Source organism: Rhinolophus sinicus, linkage group LG10, assembly GCF_036562045.2.
Source record: "Rhinolophus sinicus isolate RSC01 linkage group LG10, ASM3656204v1, whole genome shotgun sequence".
In the NCBI taxonomy this organism is placed as follows: domain Eukaryota; kingdom Metazoa; phylum Chordata; class Mammalia; order Chiroptera; family Rhinolophidae; genus Rhinolophus; species Rhinolophus sinicus.
In genome coordinates this window covers 102203545-102226009 of record NC_133759.1, presented here as the reverse complement: position 1 = coordinate 102226009, position 22465 = coordinate 102203545, and the positions used below count along the sequence as shown (strand labels likewise).

At 49.5% G+C, this 22465-nt stretch overlaps 1 protein-coding gene across 1 annotated transcript in view; it reads right to left on the bottom strand.

Annotated features, from left to right (window-relative positions):
- Positions 1-22465, bottom strand: part of WWC1 (WW and C2 domain containing 1) — a 124502-nt gene that overhangs the window by 6490 nt on the left and 95547 nt on the right. Inside the window, exons 12-19 of the mRNA XM_074313878.1 lie at positions 20489-20597; positions 19967-20047; positions 19233-19319; positions 17881-18073; positions 13259-13411; positions 11183-11274; positions 5572-5686; positions 4195-4359 (exon numbers count right to left, since the gene is read on the bottom strand). Coding sequence (XP_074169979.1) covers positions 4195-4359; positions 5572-5686; positions 11183-11274; positions 13259-13411; positions 17881-18073; positions 19233-19319; positions 19967-20047; positions 20489-20597 — 995 coding nt within the window. The remainder of the gene's footprint in view (positions 1-4194; positions 4360-5571; positions 5687-11182; positions 11275-13258; positions 13412-17880; positions 18074-19232; positions 19320-19966; positions 20048-20488; positions 20598-22465) is intronic.

Genomic DNA, 22465 nt, shown 5'->3' with positions numbered 1-22465 from the left:
TTGTGGTTATTAACAATTACTAGTGATCATGATATCAATAGCCCTGCTATGTTGATGAACAGCCACCCCAGGGACATCACGGATGAAACGGTTACTGTGCCAGGCAGAGTCTCGACCAGAACCAGAACTAGACTAGTAGCAACAATTACAGCCCCGTGGACAGAGCGCCTACTAGGTGCCATGTGCTTTACTGATGATTTCATTTAATCCTCAAACAATCCTAACAGAGGGACGGGAGGGCCAGAGAGTTCAAGACACTTTCACAAGTCGTACCGCTGGTGAGCATCAGAATAACAGTTCAACATCCAGTCTGACTCCAAGGCCACGTCCTCTCCTGGCCCCCAGGGTGCACACAAGGCTCAGAGATGAAGCTAATATACAGATGGAGGGGTGGACCATTGTGACTGGGGTGAACTCGTACACATGAACAGACTGGCTATCACACCAGAAGGGAGCTTTATTCTGCATTGCTTCAATCCAAAGGTGGCACTTGCAGAATCAGGACACTTAATCCTTAAGTGTCTATGTGTTAAAAACCATGTTATACGTGAGTGATGGAAACCCATAATAAGTCCTTGAAGTTAACAGGGTTTTTTCTTACATAAAATATTATAATGCATTTTATCTCAAACATGGTAGAACATATTGCTGCCTTGTTATTATTTCCATGGGCGAAGGAGGGAAACTAAAATAACTGCAAGCCACAGAGAGCTAGTTCAGGAATGAGAATTTCAGAAGGATTGTATCCATCAGGTGAGCCAACCAGCCCATTCATCAGCACTGCCGATCAATACGTAGGTTTTTAAGACACGGGGTGCTGGAGAGCTGTAAGGGTGCAATTCACTGTCCCTATTTTCGTGGACTTGGAGCTCAGTGGGGGCCCAAGCCCAGGACACTAACCAAGTGACGCAGGCCATGCTGAATGAAGACCGCAGGAGGGACACACCCAGCAGAGGTTGGCATCAGGCCAGCAGAGGGGCTTACTTGTTATTCAGACTGCAGGAAGGCAGAGAAGTCCTTCAGGAGGTTGCTCTGAGTACTACAAAGGCTGAGGGCCCTGGAGTCACACTCTTGGCTTTGCACTTAGTAGCTCTTGACCTAGAACAAAGTGCTCTCACTTTCTGAGTCTCAGTTTCTGCATCTATGAAATGGGGTTAATGCAACGTGCCTTGCAGGATTGTTTGTAAGATTTGATGACACAGAAAATAGTTCTTTTTTTTTTTTTTGGGGGGGGGTGCTAATTTGCATTTGAAACTCTATCCTATGGGTGGGGAAATCCCCACTTTATAATTCATGGGGGGAGACAAAGCCCACCTCCCACTAATGAAGCTGAAGGCACAGTCTCGTTTTGGTGGCTTCCCTTTGAGCTAAAAGCAGGCACAGGACTAGACTCAGACAATTAGATGCAACTGCCACAATCTTTGAATCACAGCCTGGTTAGTTGGACACAGTTCTCTGTTACTGAGCTTCTGGGAGTAACCGGGCCACCCTCTTGTTCCACCAGCATGTCATGTTCATCGGTATCTCAGGAAGAAGCGCTGAGTGGTGAGCAGCAGCGCCCAGAGCTGTGACCTCCTGCAGTGGCAGGAGTCCCGTGGAGGCCTCGGTGTTGAACCCTGAGACAGTGGTGGGCTGAGCTGGGGCCAAGTTCTACCAGCACGGGCAACGTCCTCACCTGATTGCCTCTGTGGTATGATTTTGGCTGTGGTCTGGCCCATCTTGTTCCTCCCTGATTTCTGAGGCGGGTTCTACAGGCATCTGATAAATATGTGGGTGACTCAACTTCCTTTCCAAAAATTTCTTTCCCGCGTCTATTGACCACAGTTTAGTGCTGTTGCCTGCCACTGAGAACCCTGACTAGTAGCACAGAACTTGGTGCTTGGAAGTGGAGTGACATGTCACAGACTGGAAAATGTGGAGCTGGCTGGGTACTGGGGGTAGGCGGGGGTGGGGGGGGCAGCACAGAGTCCAGGGTCCCCCGTCGGGGATCATAATGCTCGTTTAGTGGGTGCAGAACAGAGAGCTAAATTGTTACCTGTTGTATCTTGGGAGACAGACGGCATGACTAAGGAGTTTTAGGGTGAAAGATGGGAAACAATTTAGGGTGTTGTACCAGTGACTACTTCTTGTAGCTTTCAGTAAGATTGTACAAGAAAGAGGTAAACTTGGGCTGAAGGGGGCCAGTTGGAAAGCCAGGAAAGAAAAACACACGGCTGTACTAAGGAAAGCCCTGTCTGCCTGAGGCATATGTTCCATGCTGACTGGGAGTTTCTTAATTTGCAGCCGTGCAGGGTTGGAAACTGGTCCAGATGATAAAATACGGGGAGTGTGGTGCTAGGCGTGCTATCGATGCTTAATAAATAGAACTGAGCTCCTGGTTATTTGAGGATGCCATACCTAGAAAAGGGCCACTGAAAATCAATCCATTTAAACAGGGGACCAGAATTTTACAGCAAACATTGGGGTGCGGGTGGGGGGAGGGAAGTTTTGAGTCTTTAGTTGGAAAAGAAAGACACGTTACAAAAGCTGTGTTTTATGTCTTCCACTTAACAAACTTACAACTGCATGCTCATCCTGATGAAACAGAATGAATCTAACACTAATTTCTTTTGGGGTGATTTTTTTTCCCACAACATTCTTCACTTTGTATTTGATTTCCACTGTGTGTTCATAAAGGCGGTAATGTTACCCCACACAGAGGGTTTTAACCATTATCCTAAGGGCTTTTCTAAATCCTTCAAAACACATCTGAAAACAGGGATTGGGTTTTTCTCTTCTTTAGCTGTGAGCTGGCTTGACTGCAGGATTCTTCAACTGTGATTCAGGAATCCCCAGTGTCCAGGTCACATGCAGTGACGTCAGGAAACCCCTGTACCTTTTGCAATACAGGCAGCCAACGTGCACTGTGCTTATACTGCTCATTCAAAGGCTTACAAGCTCAAACAATTAGCTCTTTTGAGACTTGACACAGAAGGGATGGGTTTATGGCATTTCTGGGAGGCACTGCAGGGAATATTTCTGGGGGGACTAATTTGATAAGTAGCCAGTAAATTAGTGGAATTTTCATATATTGAAGACGTTAGGTCCTCAACTCAATCTCATACTTGTAGGCCTTGGATACTGAATATCGAGAACCCCCCTCAATATGCCCTGCCCCTCGCAAATAACAGTAGATAGGTAGGTGGCAGGTTGAAGATACAGGGCGGGTTCCATGGGCCTCTCCGTCTACAATGATTTATTGGAACATTAGGCAGGAAAGCTCTGCTTACACATCCGGTCACTGTGCACTGGTTCTGTATGGTGGCAGCGAAAAATGGATGTTGACACATCCCTTGAACCCAGGACTCAGGTAAGATGTACAGGTGTCACATCTGTGCCGTCCTCAGAGGAAGGTCAGTAACAGGTCTTGCTCTCTAACCCCAGCAACCACCACGCACGTGCTCAAACCCTCATTCATGATAAGACTAAAAGGAGTGGGCTGGTCTAGGAAAGGGGGAGACTATCTGGGGAGCAGGGCTTCTACATGCTAGCAGGGCCTGCCAGACAGGTTGGCAACCCAATAGGTAAAGAGAGCCAGGGGACCAGAGCGAACCGGAAAACCCCCTCCCCTCCAATCACTCAACTTCTCGGCTTCAGCCAGTTTTTGCTGGGAGAGAATGTGTGGCTCGTGGTGCCAGACCGTCCCTTTTCTTCAAGAGAAACTGACATTGAGTGAAATCGCTCCGTGTTTCTTCTATGTTTAATAGCCTTTCCGAAGTTTTCCTGTTTCCTAAGTCTGTGGCCATTATGGAACCTGCACCCTGGGATTGATTGCCCAGGAGGTGAGGAAGAAATGCCCGTTCAGGGACCGTGAGGGGTCAGTGTGAGCTCAGCAAGCAGCTGAGTGGAAGGGCAGGGTGTGGACAGGTAGGAGGGGAGTGTCGGTTGGAATTGTAATAATATTGGCCACATACGAGTTACCGAGCCTTTCCCACACTTTACCAAAGTCAATCCTTCAAACAGCCCTGTAAAGTCGGCCCATTAACTCCAAGTGAGGAAACTGAGGCTCAGAGGCGTTACCTTGCCTGAGGTGACCTGACAAGGGGAGAGCAATGGGGATTTGCACCCAGAACTGTGCAAGGCTGAAGGCTCTTGGCTACCCTGTGGGAAGCAGGCCCTCTGGGAGGAGGAAAGAACAACGTAGTATTTGCTTACCCGGCACACGTACTGGCTCTGGGGTCCGGGGGAGAAGGTCTTGGAGCGGATGATGGTGCTTCCTCGAAGAAACGGCCCTGGCGATGGCGTGCCCACACGCCGGTCCTTGGGCCGCACCACTGTGGGGGAAGGGGCTGGGGTCTCTGTGTTGGTCTCTTTGTCCACCTGAGGGAGAAGCCATGGCTGTGAGGACCCCAATAACCACAGGGTCTCAGCCACCCAACCCAAGACCCACGGGGAAGACTCTCCAGCGACTCCCCACTCCTGGTACCTCACCTTTGTCCCACAGACACAGCTGGGGGCTTCTTTGGCCCCAGCCCTGTTCAGCCAGAACATAGCCCAAGGTCCCGAGTGCTGGCCACTATTCCTTGGGGCTAAGGGGAGCATATTCAGTCCCCAAGCTAGCTCGCGTGAGTAGCAGACACACCTCAACCACACATGTCCTGGACTTCATATCCTCAAGCCTTACATGCCAGGTACATTTTGACAAAGTCACACCCAAGGCCTCCACTGCCCCAGCCAAGAACTGCTGACGTTTTCTTGGAATTACGGAGGCAACCTGCAAATTTCGTTTCTTACACTAGGCGATTCGGTTTTCTACCGCCCTTTCACGGTAGTCACCAGTAAAAGATAAGCAAACAAAAACACCTAAATGCGGGGCCTCCATTAGCCTTAACACTGCCTTTGGGTAAGTTTGAAAATGGCACCCCCTTTGGCTGGAGAAACTGCGAAATGCTTTCCCCTTGGTGTGGAGCGGTGAGAAGGCGACCCTGGATTTTTCTCCGGTCCCCCTTGGCCAGGCACCTTTGTGCAAGGCCTGCAGCTCCGCCTCCAGGAGCCCGGCACAAACACAGTGGAGGGGCTCTGTTTCCAGGAGTCCTGCAGGTGGAAAGAGCGCAGAGATCTCTGTGGGGAGTGAGTCCTGTTGTAACACGTCACCTTAGTGCAGCAGTGAAGCTGGGGGCGAGAGGAACCTGACTAGACTCCCTGCTTCTGCTGGTGCACTTTGGGCCGACCCAAATGAAGACGTGCATTCCAGAACCTGTCTGCATGGTGAGCATTACTCTGTCCAGTTTAGAGATGAGGCAATGAAGGCTCGAGAGGGATGGAGTCACCTGCCGAAGATGACCCAGCTAGGGAGTAGCAGAGCCAGCATTTGAACCCAGACCCCTCTGACTGCAAAGCTAGGTAGAGAAAGTATAGGCAACGACACTACTTTACACCTTCTGCAGGTCAACCCATTCCAGAGGCCTGTCCCCTGACGCTGGAGGACAAAACTTACTTAGTTGAGCCCTGAGCCTTTTCTAACTGCCCGGGCTCAAAGGTTGAAGGTAATTTCCCTAAGATAGCCCTTCCCGTCTCCCCGGCCCTCCCTACCTTTACCGCTGGGCACTCATCCATTTCTGGGGAGGATTTCTCACTGAAAATGTCCTCCTCTCCCTCTTCCTCCTCTGCTGCTGCCTCGTTTTCGCTGGTCTCCTCCTCGAACCTCCTGTGATGACACAGAACTCTGGTCACCCACCCAGAGACCACCTTGATCTGCTCACCTGCCTTTAAATGTGCCCAGGGGAGGGCTTCCAGGATGTTTTAAGGTGTAGTTTTGAAGAAAAAAAAAATCGATTTTAGTGAGATATAATTTACATACAGCAAAATGCCTTTTCAGTGTACATTGTGACAAGTTTTGACCAACGTATTCCTCTGTGACCAATACCACCAAGATCTAGACCATTCCATTACCCCGAAAGCTTCCCTTATGCCCTATCTGTTAATTTCCCTCCACCCCCAGCCCAGCACTGGTCAGTTTTCTGTCACTATAGGTGAAATCTGATTTTTCCAGCATTTCGTGTGTATGGGAATCAGAGAGTTAGGTGCCCCTTTGTCTCTGGCTTCATTCTCTCAGCAGAACGTTTCTGAGATTCATCCATGTTGGTGATTGTATCAATAGTTCACTCCTTTTTGTGACTGAGTAATATTCCATCGGATGGGTGGACCACAGTTTGTTTGGCTCTTCATCAGGTGATCAACATTTGGATTGTTTCCATTTCTTAGCAATTATGAATAAAGCTTCTGCAGACATTCACCGACAGGTCTGTGTAGATACAGGTTTTCCTGTCTCCTGGATATTGTGTTAGTTTGCTAGTGATGCTATAACATAATATCACTGAGTAGATGGCTTAACATAACAGATACTTATTTCTCGTAGGTCTAAAAGTCCAAGATCAAGGTGTGGGCAGGTTTGGTTTCCTCTGAGGTCTCTCTCTGTGGCTTGCAGACGGCCACCTCCTTGCTGTGTCCTCTGATGGTTTTTCCCGTCATTGGCTTTTCTCCGTGTGCCGAAATTTCCTCTTCTTACAAAGATACCAGTTATATTGGATTAGGGCCCATCGCAACTTTAACAACCTCATGTTAAGTTAACCTTTTAAAGCCCTATCTTCAAACGCAGTCACATTCTGAGGTCCTGGGGTCCCGGCTTCAATACATGAGTTTTGCAGGGAACATAATTCAGAACATAACAGATACATAGCTAGGGATAGAATTGCTGGGTCATACAGTAAGTCTAAGTTTATACTTTTAAGAAACCGACAAACTGGTTCTCCACCGTGGTTATGCCACTTTACATTCCCACCAGCAATGCTATGAGAATTCCAGTTCCTCATCTAGACTTGGTATTGCCAGTCTTTAAATTTAGTCATTCTACAGGGTGTGTACTCACGTCTCACAGTGGTTTTAATTTGCACTTTCCCACTGACAACCTTTTCATGCATTTATTGGCCATCCCTGTATTTTCTTCTGCAAAGTGTCTTTTACAATCTTTAGCCCATTTAAATACTGGGTTGCTTTTTTATTATTGAGTTGTAAGAGTTCATTGCACATTTTGGATATAAATCCTTTGCAAATATTTTCCCCAAGTCTGTGGCTTAACTTTCCATTTTCCAAATGGTGTCTTCCAAAGAGCAGAGGCTTTTGATTGTGATAAAGTCCAATTTATCAATTTTTAAAAATGGCTTGTGCTTTTTATGTTCTACCTAAGAAATCTTTGCCGACACCAAAGTTGCAAAGAATTTCCCCTGTATTTTCTTGTAGGAGTTTTATAGTTTTCAGCTTTTATGTGTAGCTCTATGCTCCATTTCAGATTAATTTTTGTACATGATGCTCAAAGTTTATTTATTTTTTTCTATATGGATATTCATTTGTTCCAGCATCCTTTGTTGAAGAGGCTTTACTTTTGGTGATATTCTTCATAATTAGTCTTTCTCCATGGACTTCACGGTTGGAAGCAGTTGGTGTGACAAATGGACTGCATTTGTTAATTAGTAATCTATCTCTATTCCCATCTTTTCCTTCTCAAAGACATACATAACCGCCAGGCTTCTGATCAGCATGAGACAGCATTACCATACTGAGCTGAAGGAATTCCAGCCAAAAGCAGAAAATTTGACATCTAGTTAGCTGGCTCAGTGAGACTGTGGGTAAACCTAAAATCTCCCTTAGGATTTTCCCAGTGGGGAGATCTTGGTTCTCTACCCCCAGCCCCACCATTAAAACCTCCTCTGCACTTAGATGGGGGCTTGGATACGGCGGGGCTTTGCTCTCCCTTCCACGGCACCCGCAGCCTCTCTGTCTCCTTATAAAAGAACCATTAAACATGGGAACATGCAAAAAGTGCCTCCTCCGGAATTCTGCAGACGCCACATTAACCGGCATTTACTGAGGACTTAATAAGCTCCAGGTGCTATGCTAAGGCCTTGTAGCACTGCAGCAAGTGATTACTGCCTCCATTTTATAGATTCACAAGCTGAGGATCAGACAGTTGACAGGCCTTGTCCCGTTCACGGGCTGCTAAGTGGTGGAGCCTGGTTTCCAACCCAGGTTTGTTCAAATCCTCTAAGCACTCAACCATATGGAAATCTCCTTTGATTATGAATCTGATTTAAATATTTTCAGAAAGAAAAGAAAACAAACACCTCGATTGTAAAGAGAGAAATAATTAAAATAGACAACACCTTTTTACCCTTTGGAGCAGCATGAAAAGAAATATCTGATAATCTCGAGGGCTGGTGAAGGTGGGGGTAACAGGCGTATCCCTGTGGGGAGTGTAAATTAGAGCAGCCGGTCGACACTCTGACGTCAACTTGGCAGAATCTGCCAGAATAAAGCATGGACAGAGTCTTTATGAAGTACTGTAGTTGGATTATACTGAGTGGCGGAGAGGCAGCAGGTTTGGGGGTACACGTAATCACTGCTGGCAGGAGCATTTCCTAGCGCCGTCTTATTTGAGAACTATTCCACAAGGCCACTTCTCAACATCTGCCCTAGACCAACACAAGTTCCCAAGGAGGCCAACACAGGGATTTCCACTCTAGCATTGTTTGTGATTATATTCCCCTCTATTGTCTAACACTTTTAGAGCTTTGCTTTGCTTGTGAATCTTAAAAAAGATCCAGTCTTCTGAGTATATGCGCTGAAGAAACCTAACCAAACCAAAGGAGGGAAAGACAAGGGCACCCTGGGCCTTGGGTACTGGGGGAGAAGGAGAGTAAATGAGGAGACAGAGCTGCTCTTTTGGAGGCCTCTGCACATGACGCCTGAGCTGGGCAGGCACAGCAAGGCTAGTTAACATTCCAGGGCCCAAAGAAGCCTGCCGCCTGGGGGCGGGGGCTGCAGATGGATTTACCCCAGTAGAGCAGCTCTGGGATTCCCAGCCCTCTTTGCAAGTCAGTGTCTAGGGGAGTTTGAATGGCAAAGGGTGGGGAGAGAGGGGCCACAAAGGGAGAGAGAACAGAAGGCGGTTGCTAGGCAATGGTGTGCAAAGCCTCAACACAAGCTTGGAATTTGGGGAAAGCACTGATGTGGTGCCGAGGTTTTGGAAGACAGGTCCTGAGCCTATTTCCGGCACCAGACCTTTGCCTGTATGAACCCCAGTGCAGCCCAGCAGTGTGCTAGAGAGACGGAGAGAGACAGAGAAAGGGAGGCAGAAAGGAAGGGGGAAAAGGGAGTGGGGGAGAGGGAGAGAAGAGAGAGAGGAGGGCGGACAGGGAGGGAGGGAGAGTAAGGGAGGGAGGAATTGAGACAATTTAGAGAGAATCCTAAAACAAACAAATGAACATATAAAAATTAAGGAACGCTGCCATACCCTTCATCACATGGAAGGATAGTAAAGATGCGTAAAAGAGAGGTCAGCCCGAGGGCCAAATCCAGCCCACTACCTGTTTTGGATCAAAGTGTCAGTGACAGGGGCAGTGACAGTGGTTGGTGTGCATTTGGTCTGTGGCTGTTTTCACGCCCCAAACAGCAGCGAGAGTAGATGCAACAGAATCTGTGTGGCCCATAAAGCAGACAGGTGCTCTCTGGGCCTTTCCAGCAAACATGTGCTGACTCCTGGAGTAAAAGAGATTAAGGAAAGATTCCTCCTGAGGCCACATGTAGAATTTCGGGCTGGAACAGAATAATACAGAAGAGTTATTGAGTGTTTCCTGTGGGTCAGGGTCTGTGTTGAGCTTATCACCCATCACTTTATTGAGTCTCCAAAATACCCATGGGTGGTGGCTATTCCTAAAATCTGTATTTCACAGATGAGCAAAAGGAGGCCTCGAGCCATGGTTCTCAGCCCAGGTTACACATTAGACTCACCCAGGGGGGCTTTTCAAATGTACTGATGCTCAGGCCTCACCCAGACCTGGGCTCCCACAGGAAGCAGCCCAACCGTCCTTCCTCCCAAATGCCAAGACTCACAGGCTACGATCATCTTCTAGATGGAATCTGCCTGCTTCCTTTTGAGCTCGCAGTTAGCAGCGTTCCTTCTTGTTTTCTTTTTTAAATTTTTATTGGGGAATATCGGGGAACAGTGTTTCTCCAGGACCCATCAGCTCCATGTCAAGTCGTTGTTTTCAATCTAGTTGTGGAGGGTCCAACTCACTGGTCCATGTGGGAATCAAACCAGCAACTTCGGTGTTACCAGCACTGTGCTCTGACCACTGAACCACCCGGCTGCCCAACCTTCTTGCTTTCTTAATAATAGTTTCTACCATCTATGGAGCGTCTACTGTGAGCTTTTTAATCTTCATTAATAGCTATTTGTTCAGTCCTTTCCATAGCAAGCAATATCTCTAACAATACTCTTGTTTTATTTTCATTACATGTAATTGTCCATCGTTACCTTCTGAGGCAGACTTGGCTCATGGCCCACCCAATATCCAGTTCCACTTTCCTCCTTAGTAGTAGAATGCTGATTTTTGTACTCAACAGACCTCATTTCCCAGCCTCCCTTGCAGCTAGATAGGCCAACTTGCTATGCTCGGCCAATGAGAAGCAAGTAGAAAAGGCTGGGTGGGACTTCTGGGAACGCTCCTTGGTTAAAAGGTACATAGACACACGCTTGACTTTCCTCGTTCCCGATGCATGCGAGGGCTGGTGACCCAGCAGCCATTTGGGGCTATAACGCAGTCTTGATGGTGGAGGCCACACAGTAAGGACACAGCAGAGTGAGAGAAGGAGTCGGGGTTCCCAGTGACATCTTGGAGCTGACAGATGAGCCTTGGATTGCCTTCTCCCATTCCTCTTTCCAAGTCACAAAGAAATAAACTTCTGTCTTCTGTTCTTAGCAGTCAAATGCCGTTCCTTAATGAGGAATCGTCACTTTATGGCAAATTACATTTATTTTCCATTTATAATAATATAAAATGCCTTTAAGGTTCTTTTCTCTTTTTTTTACCAAAACAAACGTAAGTGCCTCAAGAGAAACTAACATCAGAGGGGAACTAGCATGACTGTTTCCTAGAACACAAAATAACAAATTGGGAAGGGATTTGGGGAACCGCTATACCAGGCTATTATACTGTCCTGTTGCCTGTGGAGAAACCATGAGAGAGAGTGTCTCAGTCTCCCCAGGGGATCACGTCTCTTGGTTGCCCTGGTGTCTGGGGATCTCTGCCCTTGGCCCAGGCCCAAGCCGGACCCGTTCCTGAGGCTCCAGGGAACGCTCACTTACCAGCTGTCTTGCAGGGTCTGGGTGCTACTCCTTCCTTCCTGCCTCTTCTCCAGCTCCACTGCTGTCTGTTCCAACAGAGCAGACACGGCATCCTGTGGAGACAAAGGCTCATGGGCTCATCTGCACATCACGGACACCGCTCCTCTTGGCAAGAATCAGAGCTTCTCAGAGCGTGAGCCTCCCAGTGAACGGAGGGTAAAACTGAAGACCAGAGGGTAAGTGTCTTGCCCCAGGGTCACTTCCACATTAGAAATACAGTGCTTAGTTCTCCTAACTAGCAGTTCTCTTGAGAAGAACCCCAGTCTATGTGGACAGTGTTGGAAGACAGCCAAGTTCAATAGTTGTGTGAGACAGAATTAGAGATCTTCGGCTATAAGGAAATCACAATGTAGTCAGGGAGACTATCACATGAACCATCAATAACCAAACAATGTGAGAAGCACTGTGAGAGAGGTAAGTGTGGATGTTTGGGAACAGAGGAACAATGGCAAAGCCAGCTTGGGGGGTTGCAGTCAGGGAAGGCTACCTGGAGGAAAAAGGTCTATACTGAATGTTGTTTCGAGTGGAAAAGCCTTTGTGACTTGAAGAAATGCTTTACCCTCTCTGAGACTCAGTTTCCTCTAATACCTACCACAAAGGGTGGTTATGAAGATGAATTGAGTATACATAAGGTGTGCAGAAGAGTACCTAGCACATAATTAGCCCCCAGTAAATGGCAGCAAGTAGCAGTGAAACTGATCTCGTAGTTTCCTGAGAAAACGGCTAATTTGCAAAAACCCTGAGCCAGAGTCTGGATAATTCCTGAAATTTTCTTTGGGGAAGGAAAGAGGAAACTGAAAATCCGTTGAAGGCCTGGTATATGCCAGGCACTGACAGATATAGCATTTTATGGAATCTTTACAACCATCCCGATAGGGAGAGATTATGATTAGTCCCTTGAGAAATGGGAATGAGGAAACTAATATGGCTAAATTTGATGTTCCTCATCCAAGAAAATGCGCTAGAAAGTAGAGGGGACTATTTTTTAGACCTTCGCAGACTCTTTTTGGAGTGGGCTTGGTTGCTTAGGAGACGTATGTCCTTAGGTAACCGTTCGGAGCCTTGGTAAAATGCACATAACAAACAGGACAGTGCCTGACACCATAGGAAGTGCAGAAAATGAGGATGATGATAAAAAATGGAGGAGGAGGAGGCAGAGAAGCAAACAGATTTCATCCTCACCCTATCCCTACCTGTGTGACCTAGCCCACCCCCTCCATTGCAATTCTGGGCAGTGATGTCCCAAGTAACCAACCATTTGGGATCCCACACACTGTGGCACTATGTTCAAGGGGAATTTCACTGCTCCGTGGAGTTCTGGCCAGTCTAGTTGGCCAGCAGTTGTGGACTTACAAGTGCAGGAAACAGTTTAAGGATACTTTTATAGGTTAAAGTACACTGCACTAAAGTGAACACAATACATATCTTTAGCCCAAAATAGGCAAAGGTTGATTTTCAAGAAATAAATAATGAAACAGCATGGCTCAAGCCCTTACCAAGTGCTCTTTAAAACTTGCATTTCTTCCAAACTTCCTAACAACCCTTTTAGACTTAACAGATTCAACATGAAGAAATGGAGGGGCAGGGAGGTACAATATTGACCCCCATCAGCCAACTAAGAAACACCAGGTCAGTCTTCTGACGGTCCTTCCTGTGACCTTCCTCTGCCTCTTACAGAAAGCCTCCACGACAGACTACTCTGCATGTAGCAGGGTCTGAATTTTCTGACTTCCACAGGTTTCGCCTTCGTTCTTCACTTAATTTAAAAAAAACCCATCAATTAAGGTTTTCAAATTAGGTCAAGCAGAATACCGAAGGAAGACCACGACCGGGAAGGGGGACAGTTGCAGATGGGGGACTGGTCCCTCACAGAGATCTCTCCTACCCTGGCCCCTTCTCCCTCTCCTCTCACTCCCCTCTGCTCCATTTCTTCCACCTCAGATACCCAGACATCTCCCACCCTGGGAGAGCTCTTCCTTCCTTGCATCCCGGTGCTGCATGGGTGAGAGGATGGCGCAAACCTGAGGCTCAGCTCACCGTGCTCTCAGGCCCCGGGGTGGGGGCCAGGGCTCCCCCTGGCTTGGACTCCCTGCTCTGGTTCTTCAAGTATTTGTAGCTCAGGAGGTTGTACCAGCGAGTCGACCTCTCCCCAGACCGGCAGACCTCAGCCAGGCTGATCTGGGCACCTCCCTGTTGAGGATACGAAAAGGGAGAGTATAAGCGAGGACTGGAAAGGAGTTCCGGGGAATCTGGCTCCTGGGAAAAGTATGCGCAATACCTGTCCAGGTGACATGGAAGCTTCCTTGGAAAAAGAAAGGGCTAGTTGTTAATCATTTCCAATAACTCACTCATTCACTGACTTAGTCATTCATCAGTTTACTCACTTGCAAAATGCTGATTCAATGTTTATCTATAGATACTGATATAGACAGCTCTCCAGGATATACGTTAATGGAAAAAATAGGATAGTGCAGAAGAGGATACATACACAGTGTGCTACTTTTTGTACAAGAAATGGAGAGAGGGATAAGAATACATACATTATTTCATGCACCACAAAGAAAGAAAAATAGTTGCCAATTAAACTATGAACTGCCCGCCATCGAGTATAAACTGCATCTTGACTTCAGAGATGATAAAATGTGAAAATAACGCGTACGCTAAAATCTATGATATAGAGAAATGTTATTAGGTGCTGAAAAGTTGTAGAGAAAAATAATACAGGGAAAGCGGATACCGTGTTTCCCCGAAAATAAGACCTAGCCGGACAATCAGCTCTAATGTGTCTTTTGGAGCAAAAATTAATATAAGACCCTGTCTTATTTTAATATAAGACCGGGTCTTTAATATAATGTAATTATAATATAATAATACAATATAATACCGGCTCTTATTTAATTTTTGCTCCAAAAGACGCATTAGAGCTGATTGTCCGGCTAGGTCTTCTTTTCGGGGAAACAGGGTGGGAGGGGATGGGAGAGTGGAGGGGGAATGTGATTGTCAATAGGTGGTGACACTTGGGCCAAACCCAGAATGAGGTGAGGCAGCGAGCCTTGTGCCTTGATATTTGGGAACAGAGAATTCCAGCCAGAGGAAGCAGCAAGTACAAAGGTCTGGAGTAGGGAGCATGCTGGTGTATTCCAGGGGCACAAAACAGCTGAAAAAGAGTCTTGAGGATGACAGCTAAGAGGTAACAAGGAGTAGATCCTGGAGGGCCTTGGAGGCCAGGTAAAGGGCCCAGGCGTGGACTCTAGGTGGAGACAGAAGCCATGGGAAGCTTTCAAGCAGGAGTGGCATGCACTGATTTGCAATTTTAATAGAATCACTCTGGCTACTGTGTTGAAGACGTGAAGGGAGGCGAGGACAGAGGACAGAGGCGGGGAGACCCAGAAGGAGACTGCTGCAACAAGCCACATGACAGATGGCAGTGTGGGGCAGTGTTGAGAGGTGGCTGGAAGCTGGGGCTCTTTTCAAGATGGAGCTACCAGGAGTTCCTGAAAGACTGCGTGGGGCACAACAGAAAGAGAGGGTCAAGGATGACCTTGTGGTCTCTTGGCCTGGGCAATGGAAGACTGGCGTCACCATCAGCTGAGACGGTGAAGACACAGGAGGAACGATCAGGGTGCACTCGTGCACAAGTTATGTGAGATGCCTACTGGACATGCAAGTCTGCGGAGATGCCGTGTAAGTTGGGCAGCATTAGGGCTCATGGGAGCCTGGTGACCATGACTTTAAAATGATACCATCTGGTGTGGCTGTGTGTGTTTTTGTCCAGTTGCATAGGTGGAAAGGTGGAGAGTTCACTTCGACAGGGCCAGGATTTTGCCAAGTGGGGATGGCAAAGTGAGAAAGGGGCCAAGGAGATGGTGTAATGAACTGTTGTTAACTATGGGACATGAGTGGGGCCTGGGAAGAAGGCTGCCTCCATGGAACCTGAGCTTTAGTGGCACTGAGCTTAGCAGCTGGGGGTGGGCAACCAGGACCCAGCTGGAAAGGCTGTGACCTGTTAATGCCACACGAAAGCTTTGGGGAGAACTGGTGCCTGTGGTATTGGGGAAGGCAGACCATGTATTCTTTTTAAACCATAATCCAGGTCCAAGGACATGAGAGACCCTTAAAGTCATCCTGTGACAGATCGGAGAGTTTGATGACTACGCGCAAGGAAGCTGGAATCTGTGCTGAAATCCAGACCTCTAAACCTATGTGCTGGACAACCCGGGCAGGTTACTTAGCCTCTCTGGGCCTTGACCCCTTATCTGTCAAATGGGGGTAATCCTAATGCTTCTTCCTAGGGCTGTTGTGAGGATTAAATGAGGTACTGCACACAGTTCTTAGGCCAGTACTGGACACACAGACACTGCTCAGGACATGTACTATTGTGGCCTGGCTGATTCAATGGCTCTGAACAGACCAGGGATTCTGCAAACGCAGCATTGCAGGGAGAGTCTGCGTGGGAGCAGACAGCCCTTTCTCCTTGTGGCTCACTTCCTCGCCTCCTCCAGCCACCAAAACATGATAGCCTGCCACTCCATGTCCCCACAGGATACGGAGAAGTAGGTTTCCCATTGGCCACGGGTGGAGAAAAGCCACCGTGGGATGAGCGCTTGGCTGCTGCCATGGCAACCAGCAATGGCCAGACTTCAATTAGGGACGAGGAATAAAAGGCATCCAATTAGGAGAAGAAAACAGGATTGAGTCTCTCCTCGTTTCGGAATGGCCGGGGCTGAGGCAACGCTTCACTGGAGGAGCCCAGGTTTGGACAAGCGTTCTGCCCTGTCATTCAGCGTCCACCATGCTTGCCACACCCTCCGGTTACCATCCCCACCTGTGGGCTCCAGGGAGCGCTGTGCTGGCACAGAGACAACACCGGGAAGCTGACGTGGGGGGCCTCAGAGGTGGGTTCTCTATGCTCCCGCCACTTCCTGACTGTGTGTCCTTGGGAAAGTTCTTTCTCATCTTTGTGCCTCGGTTTCTTCACTGGTATAACGGGACCTATTTATAAGATTGACTGAAGCTCAATAGAGATCATACATGTAAGGAGCTCAGCTCAGTGCCTGCCACGTAAATTGCACCCAATCGACACTAGCTATTGCAGTGTTGTCAGTGATAATCACAACGCAAGTGGCAACGCAGCTGTTATGCACCCCAGCTGAGGAGGAGAGGGGAGGGGAACTGGCATCCTGCAGACGCCTCACTGCTTTCCATGCTTCCTGTCCAAGGGGCGGTCCAGGGACCAGCACCACCAGCACGACCTGGGAGCCGGTTAGAAATGCAGCATCTCGGGCCTCATTCCACACGTGCGGAATCAGAATCTGCATTGTAACCAGAGCCCCAGGGAACTCGTGTGTGTGTGTGTGTGTGGGGGGGGGTGTGAAAGTTTGGGAAGTGCTGCTTTGAAGCCTCTCTAATCCCCAGAGAACCACCTGCGAGACAGGCAGTGTTAGCTGTATTTTACAGATGAAGAAACTGAGACTGAGATTGGAAGAGGCTTAGGTGACATGGCAGGGAAGGGCAGGGCTGGTGACTCAGCCTCAGGGCCAAGGCACGTGGCCCCACAATTCCACGGCAGAGAAAGGTTTTATAGCACAAGCACATCCGTCAAGTACGGAGAGCAAGGAGGTTGCGGGTCACGTGTGGCTCCCACCAGCCCGTAAGGAGGCAGGACGGCCACTGCCACTGTCCCAGCTTCCAGACTCGGGGGCGGGAGAAGCTCCGAGAGGCGTTCACATCCTGTGTCTCCTTTGCAGGTGCCCATGTTTCCTGCTACCTAAAGCCATTGTTCTCCAGCAGGGCCCTCGACACCATGCGTCATTTATCCTCACTGGTTTAAGGGGCAGCCATCAACGGTGGCTTTATATCATATTATCATTCAAATGCTCTGAAATCTAAATGGCACACGGGTAACAAAGCTTTCACTTCTTTTAAATCATTTGGGCACCACATCAAGCCCCTGCGTTAGCTACAAATCCCCATTTTAGAGATGAGAAAGCTGAGGAACATTCATCTGCACTTGGGTCTGCCTGTCTCTAGGGACCCGGGGCTACTTCCTCTCCAATCCTGACTCCTGCCAATGCTGGGGGAGGGGAGGCGGAGGAGGAGGAGGACATCGGAGGAGCTCTGCTCTAGGGAGGGGACTAGCAGTGGCCCCATCCAATGAGAAGCTACTGTGTGTCACACACGTGAGTAGGTGCTTTACATGAACTCTCTCACTTCATCTTTATAATGACTCTTCCAGTGGGCATGAGGGAGGCATTATCATTTGCATTTTATGGATCAGAAAACTGAGGATCAGAGAGGTTAAGTAACTCACACAAAGTCACCCAGCTGTATAATGAGTGGTAAAGGTGGGATCTGAGCTCCTGTCTATTTGCTCTCCTCTAATGCTGCACGGTAAACCTATGACATGTGGCTAGTTCCTTCCAGGTTCTGATAGTGCAGAAAAACATTGTCAGGTCTGTTACTCTTCCTCCCGTGAAAAGAGCTCTCCTCACCCCCAGTCAGTCTGAGAATGCTGTTTACCTGTGGAAGAGTCTGCCTAGAGCCCCAGATGACCCTGGATGACACCAATCTGTGTTTTCTCTAAGCCTTCATCATGAAGTACAAGGTGGACCAACACCCAGAAGGACAGAAGTCCGGACAGACAGACAAAGAGCCCTCACCAGGCAGTCCTCCAGAAGGGTCTGGTCGGTGGTACAGACGTCGACTCTTAAGGTCTTCTGGTGAAGGGCTGGGTAGGACATGGACACCCAGAACACCTCGTTGAACACGAGGGTGTCCGAGGCGTCCAGGGGCCGGGTCCGGAACAGGCAGGTGGTGCTTTCAGAGCAGGGAAGGACAGCCACCCGGATGTTGCTACAGGGAGACAAACGCAGGGCAGCCTGGGTCAGCGCAGGTCTGGGATCGTGCTGAGCTAACCAGCTGCTGCAAATGATGAAGAAAACCGTGGACCAGGGCCTGTGATCGCTCAAGAGGTCACGCAGGTGTTTGTGAGGGCTGCAGAAAGGGCCCCTAAGAAGAATAATACATGGCTCTTCCTTCTCCTGAACCCCCTAAATCCTTAGGACTTCACAGCATATGGAGCTTGAGGCCAGCAGCGTGTGAACTTCTATGGTGAGGGTGCTTGTTCACACACAGGAATCCTCATATAATTGCTGGGAGGAGGGCAAACCATGACGGACAACCCCTGCGGAGGGGAACGTGCCAGTCCTAACAAAATCTCAGGTGCATTTACCCTTTTGACCCAGACAGCTCGTTTCTAAGCACCCTCGCACTGAAACCCTTGCACAAGTGCCAATGACACCCAGAGGTTATTCATCCTGGCACCGTGTGTGCGAGCAAAAGAGTAAAAACAACCCCAGGGTCCAATCCCATCTTCCTTCTGTGTGGTCTGCTTTCCTCTTGCCTTTCTCTCTCCTTCCCACACGTTGCACCCCCGATGCTGGCTGGGTGCAGACTGCAGATACATACAAAGCTCCTGCTGCTGCTGTGAGGCTACGGTGTGATTCAAGGAGAACATGGAGGCAGGTAACTGCAGTGAAACATACACCCGGTCTGCGCTGGGAACAGCCAACAGGCAGACAGTGAAGGAATTGGCCGAATTCTCAATTTCAAGGGAACACCCATCGCCTCCAATAGAAGTACAGTGACAGGCGCTGACTCTTGAGAATGGAAGACCTGTGTCTTTCTGCGTGAAATACTTGTGAGAGCGGATACAAGGGGCCATGACCTTCTTCTCCATGAGGTTTCAAGTGCACAAGGGCAGGGATCTGCTGGGCACCCTGCTCTTCGTGCAGGCACATGGTAGGTGCGCAGGACGGGTTTGTGAAGCGTGTTTGCCCTCACGCCTGCACCCACATTCACAGTGCTGACACGGCATCATGCCACAGGCATTAAATACCCCCAGTGGGTTTACAGGGCCTATTGTCTGAGCAGGACAGAGTGAGAGAGAGTGACCTGGGGATGGCCGCAGGCGGTGAGAGGATAACGCACACCCCGTGGGCTACATACTCACACTTTCTGGTCTTGTTGCAGCAACAGAGCAGAAAGGTTACTCAGCTGGATGATAAATATTGCAAATTGCTTACTCTTCTCATCATACCTGAAATGGAAAGGGGCATATGGAGAACCTCTTAGTAACATCTCTCTCTCTCTCTCTCGCTAATCATCACAGGCGTGGTGGCTGCTGGCTGCGCCGGGGACTGCGGTGAACCCGAGAGCACAGACCCAGGGTTTTGCTGCCATTCAGAAATGTAGGCGCTATCGGTCTCAGTTTTAAAAGAGAAGCCAGACGTGCGTGTGGCATGTCCCGATATTTAAATGTTGGCAATTAATTCCTATTACAAACATATTGAGGCCATCCCCCCATCAAGAGAAAACAACAATAAGTCTGGGCTGCAGGCCCCAGGGGTCGACTTCGGTCCAGGTGGCTGAAATCTCGATGGGATGGTCAGACAAAAGCCACAGGGACAAGGGCCAAATAGACTCACTGGGCAGCTCAGTGAGTCAGGGCAGGTTATAAGGTCTTCAAAAACCTCATGTTTCTCTTCTGTAAAGTGAGGAGCTGGGAGGCAGGGGAAAAGGTGGGTCCCCTTTAGCTAGGAGCCTACAATTGTCAGCAGGGCCCGGTGGTGTGACCTTCCTCTCTGTGCAGCCGGGTAGGTAAATGCTGGTAAGACACTGCCCTCGAGGAAGGGACCCTGCACAGACCACTCTCTCCCCTCTGACCTTGCCCTCCCTGTCACTTACTTCAGGGCAATCTGAACCCGGGTTGCACCCACTGCTTCTGATTCATCACTGTCAAAAGCAGCGGCTTCTGAAGCACCCAGTCTGGAAGGCAATATCGGAAAGAAAAAGGGTCATACATCCTTGCGGCGACCTGGGGCCAAAGTCATTTTCCAGAAACAGGGTTCTGTCTAGAAAGGTACAGTTGGATCCTAAGGAGGAAAGTGTACTTCCCTGCAGACCCTTCCATCCCATCATTGCTCTGGATCCCTCTCAAAGGGGCTGCCCTGTCTCCAGTACTTGTCCCCCTAGCCTTACACCCCTAATGGCAATCGTGGAACTAGCCTTCTCCCAAATTCGAAGCGCCCCCAGCCCTAGAAGGAGCTGCACCGTCTGCATCTTTGGCATTGCTCCAAACAGGGCTGCCTGGGGGGTTGGGGTGTGGGGTCACCCAGGCAAGTCCTCCTGTGGGTCCCTCCCCCATACCTTGGAGACCCAAACTCTGCGGACTCAGAGTTCCCAGAGATCCAGGACTCAGGGACCCACCTCTGTACAGACGCCTCATACACACCACTGTCCCCAGCCACGGATTCATCTGACACGGCAGCTGAGACACAGGCCACTTTAAGGCCGCACCCCTGGGCTGTATTCACCGCTGGAGGAAGAAGTGGGAAAAGGAAGGATGGCAAGACGGGGTTCAGAAACCAAGGCACCATTTTTGTAACGCACTTTAATCTATTCATCCTCTGTTTTAAGATGGTCCTGCCGAATTCCAACCCCCCCTGAACTCCACAGCCAGGCCCTGCCTTGCATTAGGGTGAAGTGAAGGGAGCATCAGATGCTGCGTCTGGCATCCCAGCCTCTGGAGTCAGACTGCCTGGGTTCAGACCTCAGCTCCACCACTTATTGCTTCATGATATTGGGACACTGCTTTAACCCCTCTCAGCCCCAATTTCTCATCCGTAAAACAGAGATTATGATACTTAACCTTGTAGGGCTGTTGGGGGGATGCAGTGAGACATTACAGGGAAGTCCACAGCACAGAGACTAGTGCGGAGAGAATGCTTTGTCAAACCCATTACCGATGTGCTTACCAGGACTGTCATTCCTCTCACTATGGCGAGGGCTTCTAGATGGATCCCTACAAGCCTGGGGCAAAGGAACAGCCCCTGCACCCTGGGGAAGGGGAAAGGGAAGGGGACGAACGGGGAGGGAAGGATTGAAGCACAGGCTCTCCCCTTGGCCTACCCCATTTGTCTCCCTGCCCTTGACGGAGGCCCTCAAAAGTCTGGGACCCACAGCTCAGACCAGCCACTTGGAAAACGCTGCACATTCCTTCCTGACCCATCACAGGGGCTGACAGCGTGCCAGGCCCATTGCCAGGTTCAGAGCTACCAAGATGAAGAGGACAATTCCTGCCCTCCACACGGCAAAAGGCCAAATTCAGGTCCCTCAACTTCAAAGCCATTGCTGCTGAGCACCGGCTGCCTGCTAGGTGCTGGGGACAGGCTGGAGAAGAGACTGGGGTGGGCAGGCTGGGGAAAGGGATGGTGGCAGCACGCCTGGCAGATGCAAGCAGCCATCCGGGTGCAGCTTTCCCAGCCTGTGTCCCACGCCTGCTGCAGCCTGCGGAGCCCTCCCGCCTCCGCACCCCCACACCTCCACCCTCCACTAAACCACTTAAGGAGATTAATTTGTCTGCTGACTGAACAGCAGCACTAATCGCATAACCTGCTTAGCGTCTGCGCTCAGCCGGGCATCGCTCACGGAGGGAAGGGTTCTGGAGGTGGCATGATGAAAACGCCATCCTGAGACACGCAGTCTCTGACCCCCAGCCCCCGGGATGCTGTGGGGGAGGGAAGGGGGGTCACTCCCGGGCGGGTGCCCTGCTGGGCTTAACACCCCCTTGGGTAGCATCGGGAACTTCCTGAGCCTTGTTAGAGGTTCCACCTGCAGCTCCTCCTCTCCAGAGAATAATTTTCTGAAGTTTGCCACCTGCTGTAGTAGGAAGCCTGCTTTTATTTTTGTTTGAGAGCACTCAGCATGACTCTCTTCCTGAGGAGGGAGCCCCAGGGATCGCTCGGCTCCTCGTCTAAGGGAATGGCTGGCACTCACCCAGCAGAGTCTTTCACTAACCAGGAAATCGTCTTCCCCCCTTGCTGCCACTGGTCCTTGCACACGAATGGTGGATTCTGGGCACGGCGGTGGCCTCCTGCCCATTCCTGGAGCCTTAGGGCCGAGATGGGTCCAGCTTCCTCTCCCTAGCTGGCTCACCAGGAGCAGGAGTCAGTACCTGCCTTCATGAGGGTTCTAGGCAGGTAGTCCTGCTATCAGTCCTGACTCAACTGGTTTGGAGCAATGCCACTAGCCTTGGACATCGTCTAACCTCACTGTGCCTCACTTCTTCCACCTGTAAGATAGGGATGAAGCAGCACCAACCTCAGCGTTGTTATGAGGCTTAAACAAATAAATGCGCGTAACAGTACCTGTGTCTTGTATACCTGCACTCAGTCAGTCATGGCC